At 31.6% G+C, this 22645-nt stretch overlaps 2 protein-coding genes and 1 pseudogene across 2 annotated transcripts; all 3 read right to left on the reverse strand.

The window, feature by feature from the left end:
- Positions 1-3054: 3054 nt before the first annotated feature.
- Positions 3055-4810, reverse strand: LOC118031084 (flavonol synthase/flavanone 3-hydroxylase). The gene is made up of 3 exons (XM_035035366.2): positions 4348-4810; positions 3937-4258; positions 3055-3461 (listed from the first exon to the last, which is right to left on the reverse strand). Exons 1-3 carry the CDS (start codon positions 4704-4706, stop codon positions 3189-3191), a joined length of 954 nt encoding a protein of 317 aa, XP_034891257.1. The 5' UTR covers positions 4707-4810; the 3' UTR covers positions 3055-3188.
- A 5870-nt stretch (positions 4811-10680) lies between these two features.
- On the reverse strand, positions 10681-15260 carry LOC118031085 (NAP1-related protein 2-like; annotated as a pseudogene).
- A 3829-nt stretch (positions 15261-19089) lies between these two features.
- Positions 19090-22639, reverse strand: LOC118031086 (probable methyltransferase PMT2). The gene is made up of 4 exons (XM_035035368.2): positions 22614-22639; positions 21817-22197; positions 20558-20635; positions 19090-19770 (listed from the first exon to the last, which is right to left on the reverse strand). Exons 2-4 carry the CDS (start codon positions 22185-22187, stop codon positions 19536-19538), a joined length of 684 nt encoding a protein of 227 aa, XP_034891259.2. The 5' UTR covers positions 22188-22197; positions 22614-22639; the 3' UTR covers positions 19090-19535.
- Between the last annotated feature and the right edge of the window lie 6 nt (positions 22640-22645).

The following is a 22645-nucleotide window of genomic DNA, read 5'->3' on the forward strand; positions in this document are numbered from 1 at the left end:
TCGGGCAGTTCACAGCCTGGAGCTGCCAAATTTGGCAGCTCGAGGTGCACACTTTGAGCCAACGGTTGAGATGCTTCCCAACTGAATCAAGGGCTGAAATTTTTGCCAACGTAGACAAGATTGTCCTCTTCCACAGCCTATAAATAGAGTCGGATTTGATGATCTGAGGGATGAGAAATTCGGGTCCAAAGTTAGCCAAAAACCAGCATTTTTGCCCAATTTCTGCAGATTTTTCTTCTTCTTCTTTCTTCCTCTGCAACAGGAAACCGACGCCGTCTTCCTCCAACTCCACCGCTGCAACCACCGGCTGAACCACCTCATCACAGCAGCCACAACCCCTTCGGCCAGGTGAGCCCCTTTTCCTTTCCTTCTCCTTCCTCTTCCTCTCCTCCTTTTTTTCTTCTTCTTCCTCCTTTTCTACTGTTCACTGCATGAACAGTAGGCGTGAAATATAATTCACGTCCTACTGTTCACGCAGGACGTGAATTATATATATATATATGTGTGTGTGTGTGTGTTGTATTATATTATATATTATATTATATTATATATGTAATATAATATATATGTATATTTTTTCTTTAAAAAAAATATTTTGAAAAATCTTTGAAAAAATATTGTTGATTTTCTTGCATTTTTGTCAAAATGGCTTAATAATGGTTTGTATTTCTATACTGTAGAGATATAAATTCATTATTAAAATACCCGATTTTCGTCAAAACATCAAAGACTTTCAACATAAAAAATGTTTTTGCTCGCAAAAAAATTCTAAAAACTCCTTAAAAATATTGTTGATTTTTCCTGCATATTTTTGTTAAGGTGGATTAATATTGGGTTGTATTTTTATACCGTAAGGATACAACCCCACTATTAAAATAGCCGATTTTCATCAAAGCATAAAAAAATAATATTTTCCAAAAAAAAATTGTTTTGCTTTAAAAATACGGCCTAGTCTCTCCAATATATATATATATATAAATATTATAACATCATATTTTCACACAACAAAGGAAATTTTCAAAAACAATATATGTATTAGCATGCATTTTGGCTTTAATAACCAGTTTATTCAAGCCATGAGAACTAGGCCAATATTTCAAAAATTCTAAAAAAATCTTTTTTGTTTTCTTTTAGTATTTGGGATTATGAATTTATACATAAAACGTATTCCTAAATATTATTAATAAAATTTTGGTATAGACTTTAGAACGGTTAGGATTTTACCTGTTAAGATAAAGACCTTCTTACCGAAGAGGATTTTTCTTGGACCATAGACAAACCAACAACTAGAAGTACAATAACACTTTAGTTTTTTATCAGACAATACAACAATGCAGCTTACCTTAGGTAGGGCGTATTTGGGGTGCTAATACCTTCCCTTTACGCAACCAGTCCCCGTACCCGATCTCTGAGACTAGTTAGGGTTCCTAGTGACCAAAATACTAGGTGGCGACTCCAAAGAACCAAATCAAATAAATCAAATAGAAAAATCGCCAGTCGAATCCGCATTTGGATTATTTTTTTAGGGTGCGACAATAAGTATGAATGTTTTTCTATGCTTATTTTTTATGATTGTTAAGTTATTATTCTAACAAATCTATTGCTAAGTTTGTTATCAAAAATCGGAGTTGTGATATTTAACTTGTGAAACAACTAAGTTTAATAATTATAGCGGATTTATGTTGTTAATATTAGGGAAAACATTCAATTAAATCAAGTATTGACTACATATAATTATGTTGTCTAGATTTATCACCTTATCTATTTTTTTAAGGTTGCCATTAAATTAAATTACTAGTGCAAGTATTGTGGTTGTTTAATTAATGATTAGGGTTAGTTATATTACGGATTGGTTAACTGACTAATATTAAAAAAATATAAATATTTAAAATATAAATTAATGTATCATCTTAATGATTAGATTTAGTTTTTGGTTGTGGATGTTTACTTGATTAAATCTTTCTCGTGAAATCGATCATTCACTTGTCTATATTATTTTATTTATTTAAATTATGGTAATTAATTTATCTAACTATAATATTGTAATATCAAGACCTTAAATTGCTTGGATTGCAAATCAACCTGTTGACCGGAACGGGTTTTATTTGTACGTATGATATAAAGCATGGAGCTTTGAATATGTTTAAGAATAGTGTAATCATCTCCTTTTCTATTAATGGTGGGTGGAACACCTCATTCTATCACCGTATTAAAGTAAATCAAGGTCACTAACAAGTACCAACAGGTGCGTGGCTCAGCGGTGGGAGGGAGCAGCTTTCCTTCTTTCGAACCTAGGTTCGAGTCCCAGTAGGAGTCGGGCTAGAAAGTTTGCTCCTTTCCTGTCTCTACTAAGTCCTTCCTATGCGGTATGTCTGTCACCCCCGCGGTGCCTTACCTGCTCACTAGGGCTTGCAGGATGTTCAGTGGGCCGTGGGATTAGTTGTGGTGCGCGTAAGCTGGCCCGGATACCCACGTTATCAAAAAAAAAAAAAAAAGGTCACTAACAAGTTTTCTTACAAAACGATCTAGCAATTAGTACAAGCAGATTTGTCATATTACAAATTTTAACTTCCTTTGAACAACCATATATCTTTTCTCGATCTAATAGATATATTTGTATTGTTTTCCTCAAAAGTCCTTTTTTATTCAATGACACAACAAAATTTAATAAATGATAAGAAGCGATAACCATGTATTCGTACGCTACTAGTTATATTCATTTCTTTTTTCTTTTTGTTTTTGTAAGAAATTTAATCTAGTTATATTCATTTCTAGTATAATATGTAGTGGCCAGTCACGCACAGTATCGTTAAGTACAATATCGTTGGCATTGTTTGTCAAACTAATTCGAAAAAGACCCTAGCTAGGTGATTGCATTATTAGATTAACTCATGGAAGAACTTCGAGCTAATTATTTTTATTAAAATTGCATTGTTTCATTCTTTAAGAAAAAAAATCCTTTATATATATATATATATATAATATATATATATATATATATATATATATATATATGCAAGTGAAATAGAGATGATAATATTCACAACCACATGCCCTTATTAAGCAACCAAATTAAGGATTGGCAAAAGTACTGTCATAGTAATATATAGAAATAGGAAAGGAGAGGCTAATTAGGGTTCTTGTTGAGGAAATTGATACACCAATTTAAAGAGAATGTTGTAGGCTAATTAAGAGGTATTGACTGCATAATGGGTTATGCGAATCACGTCTTCCGGCGTTGACGGTGGATGGGTCTTGTTTCTCATTCTCAGCTCCTGGTACTCTTTGTACCGGAAACCTCTATACTTGGGTGCCTCTCCGATGTCTTTCGTAAACTGCTGCAGTGGCTCAACCCACTTGTCTCCGTGCAAGTTATAAAAGAAGGCGTATGAATATCGACTTTTGGATTTTGGCCTCACCACCCTGTGGGTTGCGCTCTTGAAATTATTGTTGCTCAATACCTTAATTTGAGATGTGTGTCCGGTGCCCAAATTGAGTCAGCAAACAATATTGTAGCTCTTATGAGCATATTATATTTTACATGCAGACGAAAATAGGAGAGAACAATAATAGCAAATGATTATTATGATTACAGATCTATTATTATTATTACAAATAGGAGAGAACAATAATATGCCCGAATTTATTGATTATAATTCTTATTTCAGATCTAGTGCTTTAGTAATTTAACTCTTCTTTTAAAAATTAATTATGATTACAATTAGCAAATGATAACATGAGATTAATTGCAGCCTAAGAATAAAAGTTATATGATTCGAACGCGTAATAATTAATTTACCCATGAAAGCTTTAATATCATATTAAATGATTAAATCAACTCAAAAATTTAGTTAGAAAAGGGGGATTTTAGTTAAGAAAAAAATAAAAATAAAAGGAAGAGGGCATGTTCCTCCGAGAAAGATAGATATATTTTACCTGAATAACATCGCCGACGTTAACTACTAAGGAGCCCCTCGTAGGAATGACTGGAATCCATTCCCCATTTTTGCGAACTTCTAAGCCTCCGGCTTCATCCTGGAAAACAAAAGTGATGCAATTCCCGTCTTCGTGCTCAGTGATTCCGTTGTTTTCAGCTTCGGTTGCAGGGAAATAATGCAAGGCTGCCATGAAATCCCAGCTCCTGTCGCCATTGAATTCCTTGAGGAAGGTGGAAGGGAGACCTAAACACTGGCTTAATATGCTCTCTATAAGAACACCTAGCCTTGTAAAGTAAGCGAATATCTGTTCCAATACCTCCCTGGAAAAATCAATCAGGGAAAAGGAAATGTTAATGCAAAAAATATAACAGGGCAACATTAAAGAAACAATTATGCGAGCAAGCGTGACCTAAAATGAGGAGGGTTTTGTGGGTAGACGTTCAAGTTAGAGCCTGGGGGAAACATCAATAAATACTCGTTCTTGTCTGGCGATTGATCTGGTTGCCTGTTATAACCAGCCGGAAGGGGAGCACCAGAATTAGGAGCACATTTGAGCTTCTCCTCAATCGGCAACGTCTCGAAAAATGTTTTGGAAAGCTCGATGGCTCGCGTCATCAAACCAAGCGGAACACCATGATTCACTACTTGGAAGAATCCATACTCGGAACAAGCTTGACCAATAATTTCTTTGGCTTTCTTCAGGCCATCCTCATCATCTTCTCGGAAGCAAGGTGAGAGATCAACGGTAGGAATGCAAGAGTCGCCCATTTCAAGTTCACCTCAGTTTTACTCGAGCGATTTTCACAAGGGAGTATAGCTAGTAGTACCCAAGTCTGGACTAACTATTCATTAAACTCCCACTTCTGCAATTTCAGTAAGCATAGTTTAAGCAACCAAATAAACAAAATCCGTTGCTTATGCGTGCCACCATAGAAACAAATAGTTCGGACAAACCAGATGACGAGTTCCACGTCGGAATTTGGTGTCGTTTTGCCATTGAGAATCTTAAAATTGTAGATCTTACTTGATTAACGTGCACCGCTTTTGGTAGGATTAAATTTTTTAATGTAAAAACAAAAATTAAGTTTTGTTGATGTGTTTTTTAGCCAAAAAAATAATTAAACCTTCTCGTGGCTTACTTATACAATCTAGTCTACTTGATGGATCTAAAAATAATTTGGATATCTAGTAAAAACATGATTTAACTCAAATAAAAATTAAGATAATATTTTTAAAAAATATTAAGATTTCAACATATTGGATCTATCTGAATCAATTTCAATTAACTTGTCAAATTTATGATCGAAGTCATGAGATAATGATAATATCATATAAAGCAAATCAAAACAAAAGTATAAAACTCAATTTCAAATCAACTCAATATTAAAGGGTGAAACAAAAAACAAATCCATTAGAAAAGAGACATAAAAATTAACTTGAGTTAACTTGTCAAATTCATTATCTAAGTTATAAGACCAGAATAACCCATAAAAAGTAAATCAAAATTAATTATAAAGCCTAATTTTCAATTAATCAATTGTTGCAGGTTGAAATTGAAAAAAAAAATTCACAAGAATTCTAATAATTAAAATTTAAAAGAAAACATATATTTATTGAGGTAAAACTTCCTTCATTTAGTTTTCGTTTTTTATTTTGATGAAAACATGTCTTTTTATCATAAACATGTTTTTTAAATAAAAAATTTTCATGAACCGAAAAGCAAGTTTCAACCCAAAAAACATATGCCATAATAATTTTTATGTGCATATATTAACAGATAAAATAATAACTAATTTATGAAAACAATATAAAAATAATATATATTTTTTTATTCTAATTGAATATTCACATTTAAGTTTTTTAAAATTGTTTTTTATTCATAAAGTACTTGCAAAAATCACCATAAAAAAACTCAAATCTCATTTAAAATGCATGGAATAATTAAATGATTTTTTAAATATGATTTTAATTATTTATTTTAAAAGGATTTTTTTAAAAATAAAGAGTTAAATGAATGAACCCACGTACACGTTTAGGTTAGAAAGGACATTCGAGACATATCGAGGCATACAAGACAGGCCAACATCCCCATACAAGGTTGCATGATTGAATTTTAGCTAGTGAATAGTTTGCTAAAATTTTAAATTCTTAATAAAGAAAACAAATATATAGTGTATGCACATAATCTAGTTTACTTTATTTAACTAGAAAGGTTACCAAGATGCATGAAGGTCAATTTATTTCATAATAAAGTTAGGACTAACATGTTATTGACATGAAACATATTTTTTAATCTTTAATAAACTGTTAAGAAACTGGTGTGTTGGGTAAATAGTTTATACTATTAATGTTTTATCAAATGTTTTTATATAGGTTGTTTGGAATCAATTTTCTACCATAATTGAGTTTAGATATAATGTGCAATTTGAATTCAATTGATAAATAAGTTGAATTCACACTTTGGAAAAGAGATTCTATAACTAAATTTAAATGCATTTTATTTTCTATATTATTATCATAATCACTTTTATCTTACATTCAAAGATCTCTTAATACTCTAGATATTTCTAACAACAAATAACTCACGTCCTTCAACCATAACATACACCACCATCTCTTTCTACCTCTAATACCATTATGAATAATCCAAAAAAATAAAACCTAAAAGCATTTTCTAATATCTTTTTTTCTCAAGACTACACAAGCCTTAAAATTATGGACAAATTATATATGATGGGATAAGAAGAGGAGCATTTTGGTGATGTTGTATGTTATAACTCATTTTTTTAGTCATTACCTAAATTCACCATTTTTTCTTTCTAAAATAAAAATAAAATGATAAAATAATAATAGCAAGAAAACTGGTATTTTGACAAAAACAAGCTGAGAAGATTTTTAAATGTAGAAAAACTCAAGCTATAATTTTGAATGGAATCGAGAGCCTAATTGTACTTCATTTTACCTAAAATTGGAAATACAATACAAATTCAACGTCAAGTTACATGATTATTGAACGAATCTACATAAAAAAGTAAGTCCAAGAACATAATTAGATTTTTAATATGTCAATTTGACTTAATCATGGACCAAATTAAAGTTTTAATTATATTTAAAAATTAATTTGGGTGAAGGATTTAATTAGGTCCAAGAACTGAATTATATTTTAAATGGGTCAAATTAATTTTATTAAAGGCTTAATTAGTGAAAATATAAGTTTGAGGGGCCAATTTGAGCTTAATTGAGATAATTAAAATTTTAAGAGACCAAATTTAATTTTTACAAAGTCAATTGGTTCAAATCAGGGGTAAAATCATAAGAAAATCAAAGTTATGGGGTTAATTAAGGGCTAAATTGAAGAAATTTTTAGCCAACGACCATGTTGCAAAAATCATCGAACTATAAGGACTCAATTGATTGAAATTAGAAGTGAAATTGAAGAAAATTAAAAGTTTAATGGTCAATTAAGGGTCAAATTGTATAAATCTAGGACCAAGGTCAAATGTTAAAAAGGCGTTGGAGTCAGGGCTAACATTGAAGTTCAATGAGAGTAAAATTGCATAAAATTAAAAGTTTATGGTCAATTAGTGGTGCAATTGAAAGAAATTAAATGATGGAGGATCAAATTGAACTTTGACAAAAACCCTAAAATGTCCAAAACAGCGTCATTTTGAACAGTAAAAAAAAAGGGACCAAATAATGTGTCGTCTTGTGACTGTTCATCTTTTTCTTCCTTTAAACTAGAAAAAAAACTGGTCGAGTGTTCTTCTTTTCTAAGGCATTTAATGCTTCATCTCTCCATTAAATTTGACAAAACTTGCACATAAACAATGACTTGACATCTAACTACACCCCAGTATGGTTCTTTCTGGTCAATTGACACCATAACAGTTATGGTACTACCTTAAAATAGCCAACCCAACCAGCCTACAAGTGACAAATTTGCCAATTCATGATAATCACTTTAAGCCAATAGTTGGAATCCTTTGGGGCTGAATCAATGGCTGAGATTTGACATTATTAAAGACAAAATATCGCTCTTTCATCCCCTGTTTCCATTTTTCTTCTCCCTGCCACCTCTTCTTCCTCTTCTTTCATTGTGCCTACGTTATTAATCTCACCACCAACCACACTCTGGTCTTCCCTACAATACTAGGAACAACTCCAACAACCATTTGCCTCCAGCTAAGCAAGGTTGCGCCACCTCCTCCTCTTGTGTTTTCCCCCTCCCTATTCTGGTCATTGCATGATTTTTCATGCAATGACCAGATAATTAACACGGTTGTTGGGTCGAGCTAGCAATCATGCGGTCCTGGACTGGCAGACCCCGACCAGATGGTTGGGCCGAGTCCATCCCAGTCCAATGTAAAAACAAAGGAAGAAGTTGGGTTGTTAGTCGACCCAACCTAGTCGGGTTGGACCCATTCTAGCCCAGTCTCTAGAGAGAGAGAGAGAGAGATAAGCATGTTGGGCCGCCAGTCAACCCAACTAGGCTTGGTTTGACCAAACAAATATATTTAATAATAATATAATGAAAAATTAAGATTTCAAAAAATATTTAATTAAAACATCTTAATTAAATTTAATTCAATTCAGATGATTTTAAAACATATTGTTAGTGAAAACTTCTTTTTCATGTTTATGTATTTTGTTCTTTTTCAATAAAGATTTTTTTTATTTGAAGCACCATTTCTTGAAAAAGAACTTCTCATGAATTGAAAAACAAGTTTCATTAAAAAAAAATCATAAAATTATGCCTTGCTAATATTGATGCAAATGTATGCAAGGATAAAGGAATAATTCATTTAAGTAAATTGTATGAAGAAAATAAAAAAAATGTTTTAATCTCATTGAATATTTATAAGAAATAATTTTTAAAAACTATGCATATTAGGTTCATATATAATTATTTATAAAGTAATTGTTAATGTCACCATTGAATAAAAAAATCTTATTTGAAAAGCAAGGTATGATTTTAAAAACATAATAATAATAATAATAATAATTGTCTTATTTAAAATAATTTTTATTTTAGAACCAAAAAGGGCATGCTTGGGTTTTAAAAAAAATCACTCACAAGCCTTTTTTTTTTTTTTTTTAAGGCCAAGTAACATTTCGACTATTGAAGAAATTTTCGGTCACCTTAAGTGATCAAGGAATTAAGATCCAAGATTTTTGACCACTGAAACCAAAATTTCGACATCTTTTAACATATAAACGCACAAAAAAAAAATCCTATAAACCTTTATAATCAAATTTTCAAGACAAAAACACAATGCAATTAGCCTAAAAACTAAAAATCAAAATAAAACAAACTTTTTAGATCTCAATCTACTTTTTCCAACATCATCTAGCACCCAAACCATCTCCATTGAATTTCTATATTCAAGATGAACTCATTAACAATAAAATAATTGTGTTTTAGTCCTAATTATGGTTAACCGAGAGCTTTCTCTCTCCTTACCTTTTTTCTATGACTTTTCTCTTTTTATTCCTCAACAGTTAAGGACTAAAATGCAAAAGAAATAAAGTTTTACAATTGAAATATACAAGTGAAAAACTATCAGGATGAAAGTGTAGAATATCATGCCATTTTAATAGTAAAAATGGAAAATTACAACAATTTTAGCTGTCTCTTTATACCAGTCCCTATTTTGAATTCTGTTTAACTTAACTCCATAATTATATTTTGTAATATCAATCTTTAATATAATGTAATGTAGGAGTAATTTTTATCATATCGCATATGCGAGAGATTGCAATGTGAAACAAGACCCAATACATCCAACCACTGGAATGACTAAAATAAAAGGAAGTAAAGTATAATGACTGAAGTGCAAATAATGAAAAACTTCATGGCCTAGAAAGGCAAAAAAGCCTATGAACTATCATGTGAATAGTGCAATGAGCATGTAGTTACCTGTATGAATAGTGCAATGCAGGAATATTCCATAGCCGGCTCTTAATGTGTGTTTTTGTTGTTACTTAGTTTATAGATTTAGATTAGTGCTTCATACATGTAGTTTTTCTTGGTGGGGCTGAGTGGTTTTATATATTTATACTATAAGAGAATGTAGTTTTATGACAAACAAATAGAGAATTTCTAGCACACAGATTTTCTTTTAGGTTTCCCGTGAAGAAAGTATCATTACATTACCGCTAAATTTCAATATTCGAATTGATATTGTGTTCAATCACTTCTCACTGCTATGCTCAAATTGATATTGCGTGTTCTAACACAGGTCGCTATGCTAAAGAGCCTACCTTTTTCCTGACTATTTCACAAATTCACTCTCACCGAATTGAACCATTGATATCATATTCCTGGCTTTGCTTCTGATGTGACTTCAAGTGCCATATCCTACAAATGTGAGAAAAATACCATCAAAGCGATGGATGACGATACTCAAGACATAGTTCTTTATGGATTATGAAGGTGCAAAGACGATCAAGTCGGGAAACTTCATGAGATTGGAGATGGCAATGTTTGTACACATTTTTTTATTCAAGATTCAAGCTGCCGAGGAGCCACAAGGTCCAAGGATTGCAAAGCTTGGGGAAACAGGCAAATCATGATCACAATGATTCCTATTGGCCTTCCCACTAATTATGAATGAAATAAGAGTAGGATACTGAACATTAAACTTGGTGTTTCAAAGTTATGAGAGTTAGCTACAAGATTTTGCACAGTTCCAATTATGCTAGTCATTAAGTTTAAATGGCATTATAAGATAAGCTATATAGATTTCATAATAATCCCACATCATTAACTTTCTATGATAGGATAAGCTATATAGATTTCTCAACTATCCCACAAACATAACTTTCTACGACAAACAAATATAGGATATTCAAATAGCTTTACACCACAGACATTCTACATTTGACTTGATGAGGTTCACAGCAAAAGGAGTTATAATAAAAGGCTAACATACCACCATCATCTATAAACCTGCATTTCAGGGAGGAAATCATAAAAATAACCCCATACTCAAAAAGGAAGGCCCTGAAACAGGAATACAGTCAGAAAACCACTAACCGACCATGGTACCAGCTAGTTTCCTATGTAGTAGAGGAATCTACCAACAGAAAAGTTAAGAGTGGGTTACCATCCCCAGCACATGACACCAGCAATCCTTTTTTACCACTTTATACAAGGTGTTGACCGAAAAGGAAAGCTGATACAAGTAAACGGAAGAAGTAAAGGAAATCATTTGCCTGTGTCATCATCTTCTTCTTCATCATCGTCATCTTCCTCTTGCCCATCATCCTCCTCTTCAGAGTCATCACCATCTTTCTCCTGCAATTAGGCAAAACACAGGTAATCAGACAACATTTGAAAAATCCTCTTTGGAAATCCTATTACTGATTCCAATAAATTCTCATTCAGTCTGACAGGCTTGATATAATGGTACAAAACTTTTATTTCATTGTGATAAGCAGCAGAATGTCTGTCATATGAAACTTCACATGTATTGTTTAATCTGTCATTAGAACTGCACCTAAACTGGAATCATCTTAAAGGATGGTTTATAGCTAAGAAAGAACAAGCAATAATGTAATGCTTGAACGGTGCCTAAACTTCACATGTATTCTTTAATCAGTCATTAGAGCTGCACCTAAACTGCTATCATCTTTATGGATGGTTTCTAGCTAAGAAAGATCAAGCAATGATGTCATTACTAGGAAAAAGAATACAGCATCCCTGATATGTACAGCCATAACAAACCCTGAAGAATGAATTTAAGATCCCACCAGCAACCCTTTCTTTCAACAGGATCAAAAAAATCTTTAAATAACTAAATATGTTTTACACAATTGGAATTTGTTGATGCCCAAAGTGAGTCAGCCTGCATTAAAGCACTATGGAAAACCAAATCCCTGCTATTCAGATTTCAGATTTCTTCAGTAACTTCACTTTTGTCGAAGGTCTCATTTTCATGCAATTGTAAATTGATTTGTATATCAATCCAAAAACATCATTGAATTTTGGTTTCATGTTTAGTCAAGTTTTGCTAAAAGACTTTCTATCAAGTTCATACTTCTGCAGAACTAGTATCTTCCATCTATTTTAGTTTCAATATCTTCACATCCAACAAGCCATCAAGAAAACCATCAAATGAACTTTCCAATTACCAACAATGAAATAATGAAAAAAAAAATGCATGCCCTCAGCTGAAATGGAAGGAAAAACACCAGAAACGTTATAACATTCACAAAACATAATAAAATAGGATCCATTTACCCTTCATCGGCTTCATCCCCATCAAAGTCCTCTTCATCAGGATCCTACATTGGAGAATTAGGAAAGTTACATTGCTTTCAAGCTTCATTTTCAAGAAAAAAAGGGAGGAAAAGGACTTAACAAAATAAATCAATTACAATGTTAAAAATATGAGAGTGGATTGGGCCATAAATCCTCCTTAATGATCTCTGCAACCTGCAGTTATTTTATTATGTAAGAGATAGCAACAGCTTCAGTAAACCTATTTCGTAAAGAAGAAAAATATCCATAATGCTTATACCAAGGAATAAAACTCTATTACTTTGTAAGCTACAGGTTCAACTTACCTCATCCTGCATGTCATCAATCATGCCTTTTGGCTGAGTGTTACTAAACCAGCTAAAGAAGCTGCATTTAAGCAGGTGAATTTGAAGGTGAGGCACAAAATACAAAATATTACAAAGAACAGATTTGGAAAAACAATAGGCAATATACTAAAGTTAAACAATGATATAAAAGCCATCCTGCAAGCACAAATTGTACTCCACTTAAAACTAAAACAAGCATACATCATAACACTATTACTAAAACAAAGATCAAATTGGCCCTTCACACACTCATCAAATGGAAAGACATCATAAGTTGGTCGAACAGGAAAATGCGCACCATGACCAGTGACAATCAAACAATAATGGGTAAACTTCATTTTCACCATTATACATTAATCAATGTTCCTCTTCTACACCTATAGTTTAAAAATTCTCTGAAGCTACCCTTCCAATTTCAAAAATAATCCCAATTTTATCTTCTATCCATTACATAGCCTACTTTTTTTTATTTTGGTTTTGAAGTAATTTTTTTTCTTACTTTTTAAGTGCTTACAAGGAGATTATTGCAGTTATAGGGATCTAACAAGAAAAATGAGAGAAATTAAGAAAAACCAAAATAAACAATGAACAAAACAGAGCTTGTTGTAAGTTATTTAATAGTTAAAGACAAATTTGAATATATATAAGGGTAAAATTTGGATATTCTACACTATGGAGGTAGAAGTGGAGCACTAATGAATCTATAAAGCAAAATTATAGTTTACCCAACAATAAATCATGTTTCAAACGAAGAAAAATTGAAATTATTGTTTGCATAATGAGATTTTTTAATGTTTCCCTTATTTGTACTAGTACAGATGATATTTATAAAGATAAGAAAAGAACCATTGGAACACGAGAACCAGCTTTGGAGTCAGGAAATAAGAGAAAAAGTAAACAGGTTGAGAAAATAAACCTTTCATCAGCCAAAAGCCTCTTGTTCCCTTTATTTTCATGACTAACTCCATTTGGAAGACCCTTCACATTTTAGAAATGCAATTAAATAAAAAAAAAAACACAAACAGAATATACAATTTAGAAACCTGTTATGAAATGACAAGAAGAAGTTACCATGCCCTCTTTCCAGCTGATTGGTGTGGCAGTAATCTCTGTTGTTCCTTCATCATGGAAGGCAAAAGATTTTTATAAGCTTTGTCTCTTCAAAGTAAGGGTTGGGTTCAAAGTTCTGCAAATGATAAAAAAAAAGAATCAAGAACTATTCAATCAATCCTACAACAAAAAAAAAGATGTCAATTAATTCTATTCAAACAAAGAAAAGACAGTAGAATCAGTTATTCGTGCAAAACTGTACAAGCAGGGGGCAGAGAATAAACTTACAAATGTTATTGAATAACCAGATTTAACATCTTTTGAATCCTCCACTTCCAACGAACTTAAAAATTTGAACATCTACCAAAATACAAGGGAATCAAATTTACTACACAGACAGGCAGCTAAGGGAAGGGAACAAATGAAAGTGTACAAGTTAATAGTCAGATCATACAGGAACAAAACCAAACCTTTTGATCCTCTTTCACTCAGAAGAATACCTAGAGCAGGATGGCTTTAAAACTGCAGGGAACCACAAAACAAATTAGATGTAATGATGAAACTCTGTTTCAGAGAAGGCAGGGGCATATTATAATAGCAGTTAAAAATTATATATTTTGATAAAAAAGCAGATGAGAACAGATTGCTAACCGCAGTCAACCAGAAGTCAGGTATCGACTTGATGATCTCATTCCGCTTATCATACACTGGCTTGCGTATCTCATTATACTTTTGCTCTACTTCCAAAAACCTTATCACTTGCCTCTTCATTAATCTATGAACACCGAAAAACCAATGCATAGTTCAAGTATAAAAGTAGCAACAAACACAGACAAATAAGGAAAAAAAATTATACAAGCGTCAATAAATAAATAAAATAATCAGACAGTGAAACAAACAAGGCATATCATTCAGAAGGGCAACGTTCCCAACATACTGTACACATAATCCTACTTCAATCATGATTTAAACATAATCCTCCTTCCTGATTATGTTTTTTTGTATTAAACTTGCATTAGCTATTGGTTTTCTGGAAACAAGTATCCATCATCACATAACCAGATACTTATAACTGGAATTAAACAACTTAAGCAATCATTTAGCATAGCAAATCAGCACATCCAGGTATCTGACAGCATAAACCCAGAATGGATAAACCTGAGTCTGATTTTCAGTATATATATAGGACAAAATGTACAAAACAAAAATTATGCAAAGCAATTGGACTCTACCAAACCAGAAAAAAAAATCTCAAATTTCATACATGAAATATATATGACATTGAAAGCGCATACACCCAAAACATGCAAAGTTTACACTACCTTTTCGAGATCGTCTTGGATCTTCCTGGAGCTTCTCGATGTGAGAATGAGTTCTTCATCGATTTGGTTATTGTCCTCCTCGCCTTTCTCCGCTACCTTCAACTTCTTACCCTTGTTGTCTGCCACCATTTTCTCTATCCACCAAAACCCCTAAACCTCTCTCCCCTTCTCCCTCTCTCTCACTCTTTGTTTATGCTGTTGATGACTGTCTAAAACCCTAGTGCTTTTAACCTCCTTGTCTTGCTTTCCCTTTTTTCTTTTGTTTCTATTTTTTTTATTCCCTGCTTTTTCCCGTCATAGTGCGAACAAAAGTGTTAGGGTTTTGCGAGTTTGAATCCGCTGTGGAGTCAATTGTAGAGGTTGGGAGTGTTTATTTTGGTAGAAAAATTATTTTTTTAAAATATTTTTTATTTAAAAAAATAATAAATTTGATTTTTATAGGCTTATTTTTATGATTTTGATGTAATTATATTAAAAATATAAAAATATTGTGTAAATATATTTTAATTGAAAAGTACCCTATATTTAATTTATAAACACACATTACATAAATAACCAGTAAATAACTTGTATTGATACTATTTTTTAAAATGATTTTTTAAATTGTTTTTATTAAAAAATATATCAAATTAATTTTCTAGGTTTTTTTCTATGATTTTAATGTAATGATATAAAAAAATTAAAAAAATCTAAAATAAAAATTTCAATTGAAAAACAACCTCCACCTCATCATCAAATATAGATGGTAATTTACCAACAAATAACTCCCACAATATTCATATATCAAAACCTCAATTTACCACCTGATATTTTAATTCAATCATGAATCTTTTGATTTTATCAATTTATAGTTCAAAATAAATATATCATAAATCAAGTTCTCTAAAAGATATAGAAAAATAAAACTAGTCTTTTTAATTTTCTAGAAAAAAGAAACATTGCTTTTGTATCTAGTTTTTTCAAATAATTAGTGTATTACTCTATTTTTAAACTATCCAAAAATTTTATACAAGTAAAAAAGCTTTTAATAATCATAATCTATATTTCAAAAAAAATCAAAATTATCATGAAATTTTAAAATAATAGGTTTCTAAAATTTGTTCAATTCTATAAAAAAAATCAAAGTTCTATCATCTAACTTTTAAGATATCAAAAAATGACATATTTTTTTTTATTATTAATATAGATGTCTGAACCAACTTACGTGCACCTTAACTAATCTCACGAGCCCTGAAATTAACGATTATGTAAGCTTTTCATTGGTCCTGAAGCTTGTGAGATCCAATCTGGTAATTTTTAGAGAATAAACTTCAAGTCTAACCAATTATATTACACCCTTCAAAAGTTATATTTTTTAAAAAAACATGTGAAGGTGCGATTACATTTTGTTTTGTTATCATTATCAATTGGGAATGTTATTGATAATTTTAAGAATTAAAAATTGTATTGTTCTCCTTCTTGTTATTACCTATATTTGGTCTAAAATGCCTTTTGCAAATATCCAACTTGTAATTTCTTATAATAAAATCACCATTAGCTTTGTTAAGGAATCGCCTCGCACTTTTCCAGTCAACTTAGGACCTATAGGTGCAAATTGCATGCTACAGTGGTCCCTATGGCCATTAGGCCTCACGCCACTTGGGCCTCATGTATTATTTCCTTTTCTTCTTCTTTTTTGTTCATTTTATTCAAGCTCTTTACTTCGAGTACAAAAAAAGTTTTATATGCCTTAACTAATTATGCTTTATGAAATGAATATTGTCTTCACTTAATAAAAATACCCTAAGTATAAAATGAAGATTATTCAAGGCCTTATTTATCATATATCCATGAAAAATATATTTTTAAATATTTTAAAAGGCTCCATTTTGCTCAAGCCTCCCTTGTACCCATAACAATTTATTTGGAGTTGGGTTTACCCTTTCCTTTCTATTGTTTTAGGCTTTGAAGTGTCTGCCCATTGGGTTGATCTTTTAATTAATAGAAAGGGATTAGAGTTTTAGTTCATATAGGATTGAAAGATAGGCACCGAAGAGGGTTACTATGCCTTGATAGAATAAAAACACACTTTATTCATATGTGAAAACTTAAGGCAAAAAAACACAAGACAATTAATACATGAAGATGATTAAAACTTTATAATATCTAACCATACCATAAAAAATAAAGATGGTAAAGATTGATAGGTTCTATCAAGTCTACATTCAATCCCAAACATAACTTATAATTTTACAATCCAATATATGTTTTTTTATTAAATTAGATGTCCAGATCAGCTTGTACGCACCTCAACTAATATCACGGGCCTTGAAGTTTAACGACCATGTGAGTCTCCAATGGCCCTGAGGTTTGTGGAACTCGAACTGATGACCTCTAAGGAGCAAACATAGAACCTGATTAGTTAAGTTACTCCCCTTAAGATTAATCAACTATCTATTTTTAATTGTATAAAAATATTTTGCAAAGAAAATTACAAAGTTATTATAATTGTGGGATTCTTATTGCATCAAAGCATTGTTCCTAAATATTTCTGGTCAATACTTTATTAAGACTGGACATTAATTACAAATGTTGAGACTGATACATGTTATGTTTTTTTCTTTTATGAAAGGAATAAATTGTTTTCATAAGCTGAGGTATAAGGGATACTTAAAACTAATATATAGGTACTTATTGAATGACATGTTTAATGAATTGACCCGCATGAGAATTTCATATGAAGAAATCATATGTGTCTATGAAAAAACTCACACGATGATTGTGTAAATAATCCTTAGACTTGAGATCACTAAATTATCTTACATAAAGAGTATTATGTTTTGATTTTGCTACACGTTGTTCTAATCAATGGTAATAAATGAGCAGATATTGAGTATAACATGAACTATATGAAGGTATTTAAGTAATCAAAAGAGAATTCATCACCCCATGTGAATTTTAAAAAAAATATTTCATCTGTTTTCAAATAATATTAATTGTAAATCCTTGTGCAAAATGGAATGAGATTTGAAAAGAATTTCAAATTTTATTCAAAAATCAATAACTATGATGTTGAGAATAAATATGATTTGACAGAGTAAACATACTTCATGTTATAATATCTAAATCGGGATATTATTGATGAAGAGATAATAATTACACTGAGAAATTAATCGCTAGAAAATTAAGTTAAACCACTTATGACTTTTCTAATATTTGAGGGTTTATGATAGGTTTTGGACATTGTATTTGACCTTCAAATATAAATCAATTAATTGTTGAATTGATAATAAATTAATTTTTTAATTTATTTATTCTTATTTTATTTAGGATTATAATTTATATTTATATCAACTTGTTAGGGAACCTAATATATCACAAACATAAGAACTATTGCTCATAAATTAAAATGGAATGATTGATCAAGTGTAACTTGATTACAAATAAATTTAGAAATTGAGAACTAAAATGTAATTAAAAACAGGAATTATAATTCTAGTCCTATAAACAATCAAGTAATGACTTGATTGAATAAATTTCTAAACTTAGCCTAAAATAATAAATGTGATATTATTTAAGAAAAAAATTGATATTTTATCATTTATAGGGTTTTTAGGTTTCCCTATAAATAGAAAGACATGTCTCTTATTTCCTAAAGGTAAGTAGAGTGCATAAACACCTAAAACACACACACACACACACACAAAAAGAGAGAGAGAGAGAGAGAGAGAGAGAGAGAGAGAGAGAGCTAGCATTCTAAAGTATAGTAATAACTCTCTCCTAAGCCACTTCTCAAATGATTTAAAAGATTTGTTACAGGTAATTCATGTTAATTATTATTAAAATTCAGTCATTTAAACGACTTGTAGTATGTGACAATTCAATATTAAAGCAAATATTTAAAACAAAAAAAAAAATCTATAAACCCTAAACAATTCTAGATCTGTCTAATACACAATTCTAGATTTGTCTAACAGAATTTTGAAACTCCTGAAAATTTTTAAATTTACAATTTTCATTATACATACTGTATAACAAACTGTTTCTTTTTCATGTTTTTAATATATATAGAATGTATGAAATACTTCTGTTTTGTCTGCGTTTTTTGTAAATACAATTTAATTCTAATATTGAAAATATCTTCATGACCAAACTTCTGCGTGATTACTTCATGATGTTTTGAAATTCTCTTTTTATGTAATATCTTGTAATGCAATAAACCAGCATTTCAATTAGAAAAGTACACATCGAAAATATAACAAACCATTATATTACATTAATCCAAAGATGTGAATGTCATTAATGAATCTAGGTGGAACTCTCTTGATGCTCTTTAAAGCAAAAGATGTGATAATCACACTGCAAAATCACTTTTTAAACATGGTAACAGCATGTTTAAAAGCCAAGAAAGATTTTTTATTAATCGAGAAAATAATGATGCAATTGGTAGGTGAAGCTAACTTATCTACATTCTATAACTATATCAAATGAAGAACGTAAATCGGTAAACTAACAATTCTGCAGAAACTGCATTCCTTAGCTGGCTGGCTGGCTGGAAGCTAGATGACCCATCTGCAGTAATCTATAGGATCTGACTAGGAAAGGTTGAGCTCTTCCTGTTACAATCACCTCCCTGATATAATCCAAAAACACTTGTTCACTGTGATGAAGTGCTATTGTTTTCGCCTGCAACCCAGTATTGTTTGACGGTGAACAACACTTTTTCTGACAGGAGCGGTCCGTCCTCATGATCCACCATTTTCGCATTCCATCTCATTCCCCCCACAATTCTCCTCACCTTGATAAGCACATCAACTTTATCACGGAATATGACTGCTCCTTCAGGCCTTAAAATGCGATCCATCTCTAGAAGAATGTCTTCCATATTGCACCTGCAATGGTTGCAACAAAACAAAAATGCAAAGATTCTTAAAATACCATAATTGAAGGTTTACATGCTTCATCAAGAAACGCTAAAGAAGAGCGGGTGAGCGGCAACATTGATTTCGTTTCAAAAATAACTTCCTATCCTTGCAAAATAACGTCCACTTTTGAGAGGGAAGTGGTGTTTAGGCGAGAAGCAATCAAGAGTTTAAAATATACTGATTCGCGCTAGCAATAAACACTGACCCACTTAAGACAGAACGTCCCTTGACCTTGTTGATTCTCTCTGTAGTGGATCAAATAAGTTTGCTGCGATCCTAGTTAGTGAACTAATAACTTGGAAGACAGAAAACAGAGAAGAGAGAGCAAATCCTAGGAAAAATCAACGTATGATACATTTTTACACTTCCAATTGACGCAAGTCATGAAACAAATCCTAGGACTAACATTCGTTATTCTTAAGAAGTTTTTCAGACCAACACTAAAACATAAAATATAAAAATAAAAGAATGGATCCAACTTGTTATTTTTATTTTAAATCAGGATTATAAAACAAGGTATCAACAACACATATGGATACACGAGTACAAGTGATTTAAGACTTCTTGGTATTTTAAAACTTTATTAAAGAATAAGACAAATAATTCAAACCATATAATGAACACTGGGACACAGTTAAATATAATCATTTAAACCCTATAAATCATTCCCACTCAAGCTGTCATTTGTGCTATCAAGCATTTTAAGCTCTATTCTATTAGAATTGAATAAAAAGTATCAGAAACAAAGACTTACTTGTCTTTATACAAGCTGAAAACACCATTTGCATGAATAAGATCATATGTCCTTGGGTAAGTGGAGAATGCTTCACACCTGATGCAGAAAGAAGAAAGATCATAGGATAAAGTAAGACATTAAAGAACGTAAATGATATAAGAGATCAGTCCAACATAAAACAATCTTTTCTCAATAAAAAGAGTTGGAACTCTCAGCAGAAATGTACACATACACAAAACAGTAAAAGAGTTATACCCTTGTTACTTTCTTCCTGTACTCCTATAAATGAAAGTTTCGCAAATTAAAAATTTAATAAAAACCAGAATAAGAGTAAACCTTCCCCATACTACAGTAATATTATTGAATAAAAATTAACATATTTTAAAATCAGAGCATGATGGTAGTTTTCACATGGCTAGGTAGATAACCATGGTTAGAGCATGGCCAAAATTAGTCAGTAAATGAGTAAAACACTCCCACCTATCAACCTCCACCTACAACATTGTCTAAATTCATTTTTCTTGCTTATCAAGAAGAACAAAAGATGTATTAGGTTCTCTAATCCTCTAAGATATCAACCAAGCACAAAAGATACTCACAAGTATATTTTCTTTGGTTTATGGTTCCCTTTTCTCATCTCCACAATTCTTTTCAAGACCAGACAGAAACTCATCAAAAAGCAAAAGTATGAATGACATGGGAATTTTTTTTTCCAAATAAATTTGCAATGTATTCATTGGAAAAATGTTGTTAAAAATGCTTATATTTGGTTCATAACATCCCATATTAACTAACCTTCAAATTGGTTATATCCTTAACAGCGGGCCACCAAGTTAAGCTTCAAACCCCCAGTAAAAGAGAGCTGAGAGGCTTCTAATTCTAAAAAACAGCCAAAATATTTGCTTTAAGAAAAACTTTATATCAGGGAGAAGAAGATTTGGATGCTTTCCTATCACCCTAGACTCAAGACCGTCCTGTTACAAGAACCCATTGCACCATAGTAGTGCTCTGGATTGGATCATAACCAAATAGTGGAGACCTAAAAATACTGGTGTAGTTAGCACCAGATTGTAGGGACAGAAGCTTCGTTGAGTTGAGGCCAAAAAGAAACGTTGTCAGAAAAATTATGGGGAAAGTGTAGCCGTGATCAACTGAAATTTATGGCTATTCTATCTGCACTACTTTGTAGCAGAAATTCAATCAACAAAAATAATGCGGGCAGAGAAAGAAAACCAAAAAAAAAGGGGTGTGGGGGGGGGGCATTTTCCAAAACTTACCAATCATGATATATGCCAATCAAGCCACGCTCATATATAACACCCAGAGTGTCTCTTTCATTTATTGTGGGCATAACATTCATAACCCACAATTTTGGAGATTGAAGAGCCGCAGCAAAGCCTCCCATGCCAGCATTCATGTCCATAATGTTGCGATACCTCCCTGAGTCAATGACATTGTTTATCCTCTTATAGGCATTGACATGCTTCTTCCATGTTCGACTGTCCTCTAGGAATGTCTCAACTGACAATCCTGGAATGGAGCCACTAGATATTCTGGAAGGAACAGCATTAAGTCTCTCTGAAAATGGCTGCCATGCTGCACCAGTGACTTCATCTGTCTCAGGATGAGGAGTTACACATGCCTCCATTTTCTTGTACCTAGAAAAATATGAAAAAATACAGTAAACATGGAGCAAAAGTTTTCTACCTCAAATAAATAACTTCAAAGAACTTATCATTCTGAATAATTTGAAATACGCAAGCTACTGAAATCTTTCATCATGGAAACTCATCCTCGTAGCAGCTTGCAACTTAAGTACTGGTAATACTATTGGCATAATTTCAGTCATCAATATCGCAACAGATGGCAATCCACTCAAACAGGACCAAAGAACATAAATAAATAAAATAACAAAGCAGCTTAGGGAACAACAATCACTTGGATCTGCTATATCAGGGAAAGAAAAAAAAAAACTATTTTGAATTTTTCTACCAAAGTTAAGTTTCTTTCTAGCAAATTGTCTAGAGAATAATATTAAACATATATTTGTTGCTAAAAATTCACAAAAACATACCAAACATCATCTGGATTTGTTGATTTACACAT

Source organism: Populus alba, chromosome 12 (assembly GCF_005239225.2).
Source record: "Populus alba chromosome 12, ASM523922v2, whole genome shotgun sequence".
In the NCBI taxonomy this organism is placed as follows: domain Eukaryota; kingdom Viridiplantae; phylum Streptophyta; class Magnoliopsida; order Malpighiales; family Salicaceae; genus Populus; species Populus alba.

Excerpts from the sequence above, each read along its gene's own strand:
- LOC118031084 (XM_035035366.2), bottom strand. The coding sequence starts at position 4,706 with ATGGGCGACTCTTGCATTCCTACCGTTGATCTCTCACCTTGCTTCCGA. Across the intron at positions 4,259-4,347 it reads CAAAACCCTCCTCATTTTAG|GGAGGTATTGGAACAGATAT; the intron begins GTCACGCTTGCT and ends TGATTTTTCCAG. Across the intron at positions 3,462-3,936 it reads ACGTCGGCGATGTTATTCAG|GTATTGAGCAACAATAATTT; the intron begins GTAAAATATATC and ends TCTCAAATTAAG.
- LOC118031086 (XM_035035368.2), bottom strand. The coding sequence starts at position 22,187 with ATGGAGGCATGTGTAACTCCTCATCCTGAGACAGATGAAGTCACTGGT. Across the intron at positions 20,636-21,816 it reads ATTGGCATATATCATGATTG|GTGTGAAGCATTCTCCACTT; the intron begins GTAAGTTTTGGA and ends TTTCTGCATCAG. Across the intron at positions 19,771-20,557 it reads TTCAGCTTGTATAAAGACAA|GTGCAATATGGAAGACATTC; the intron begins GTAAGTCTTTGT and ends CAACCATTGCAG.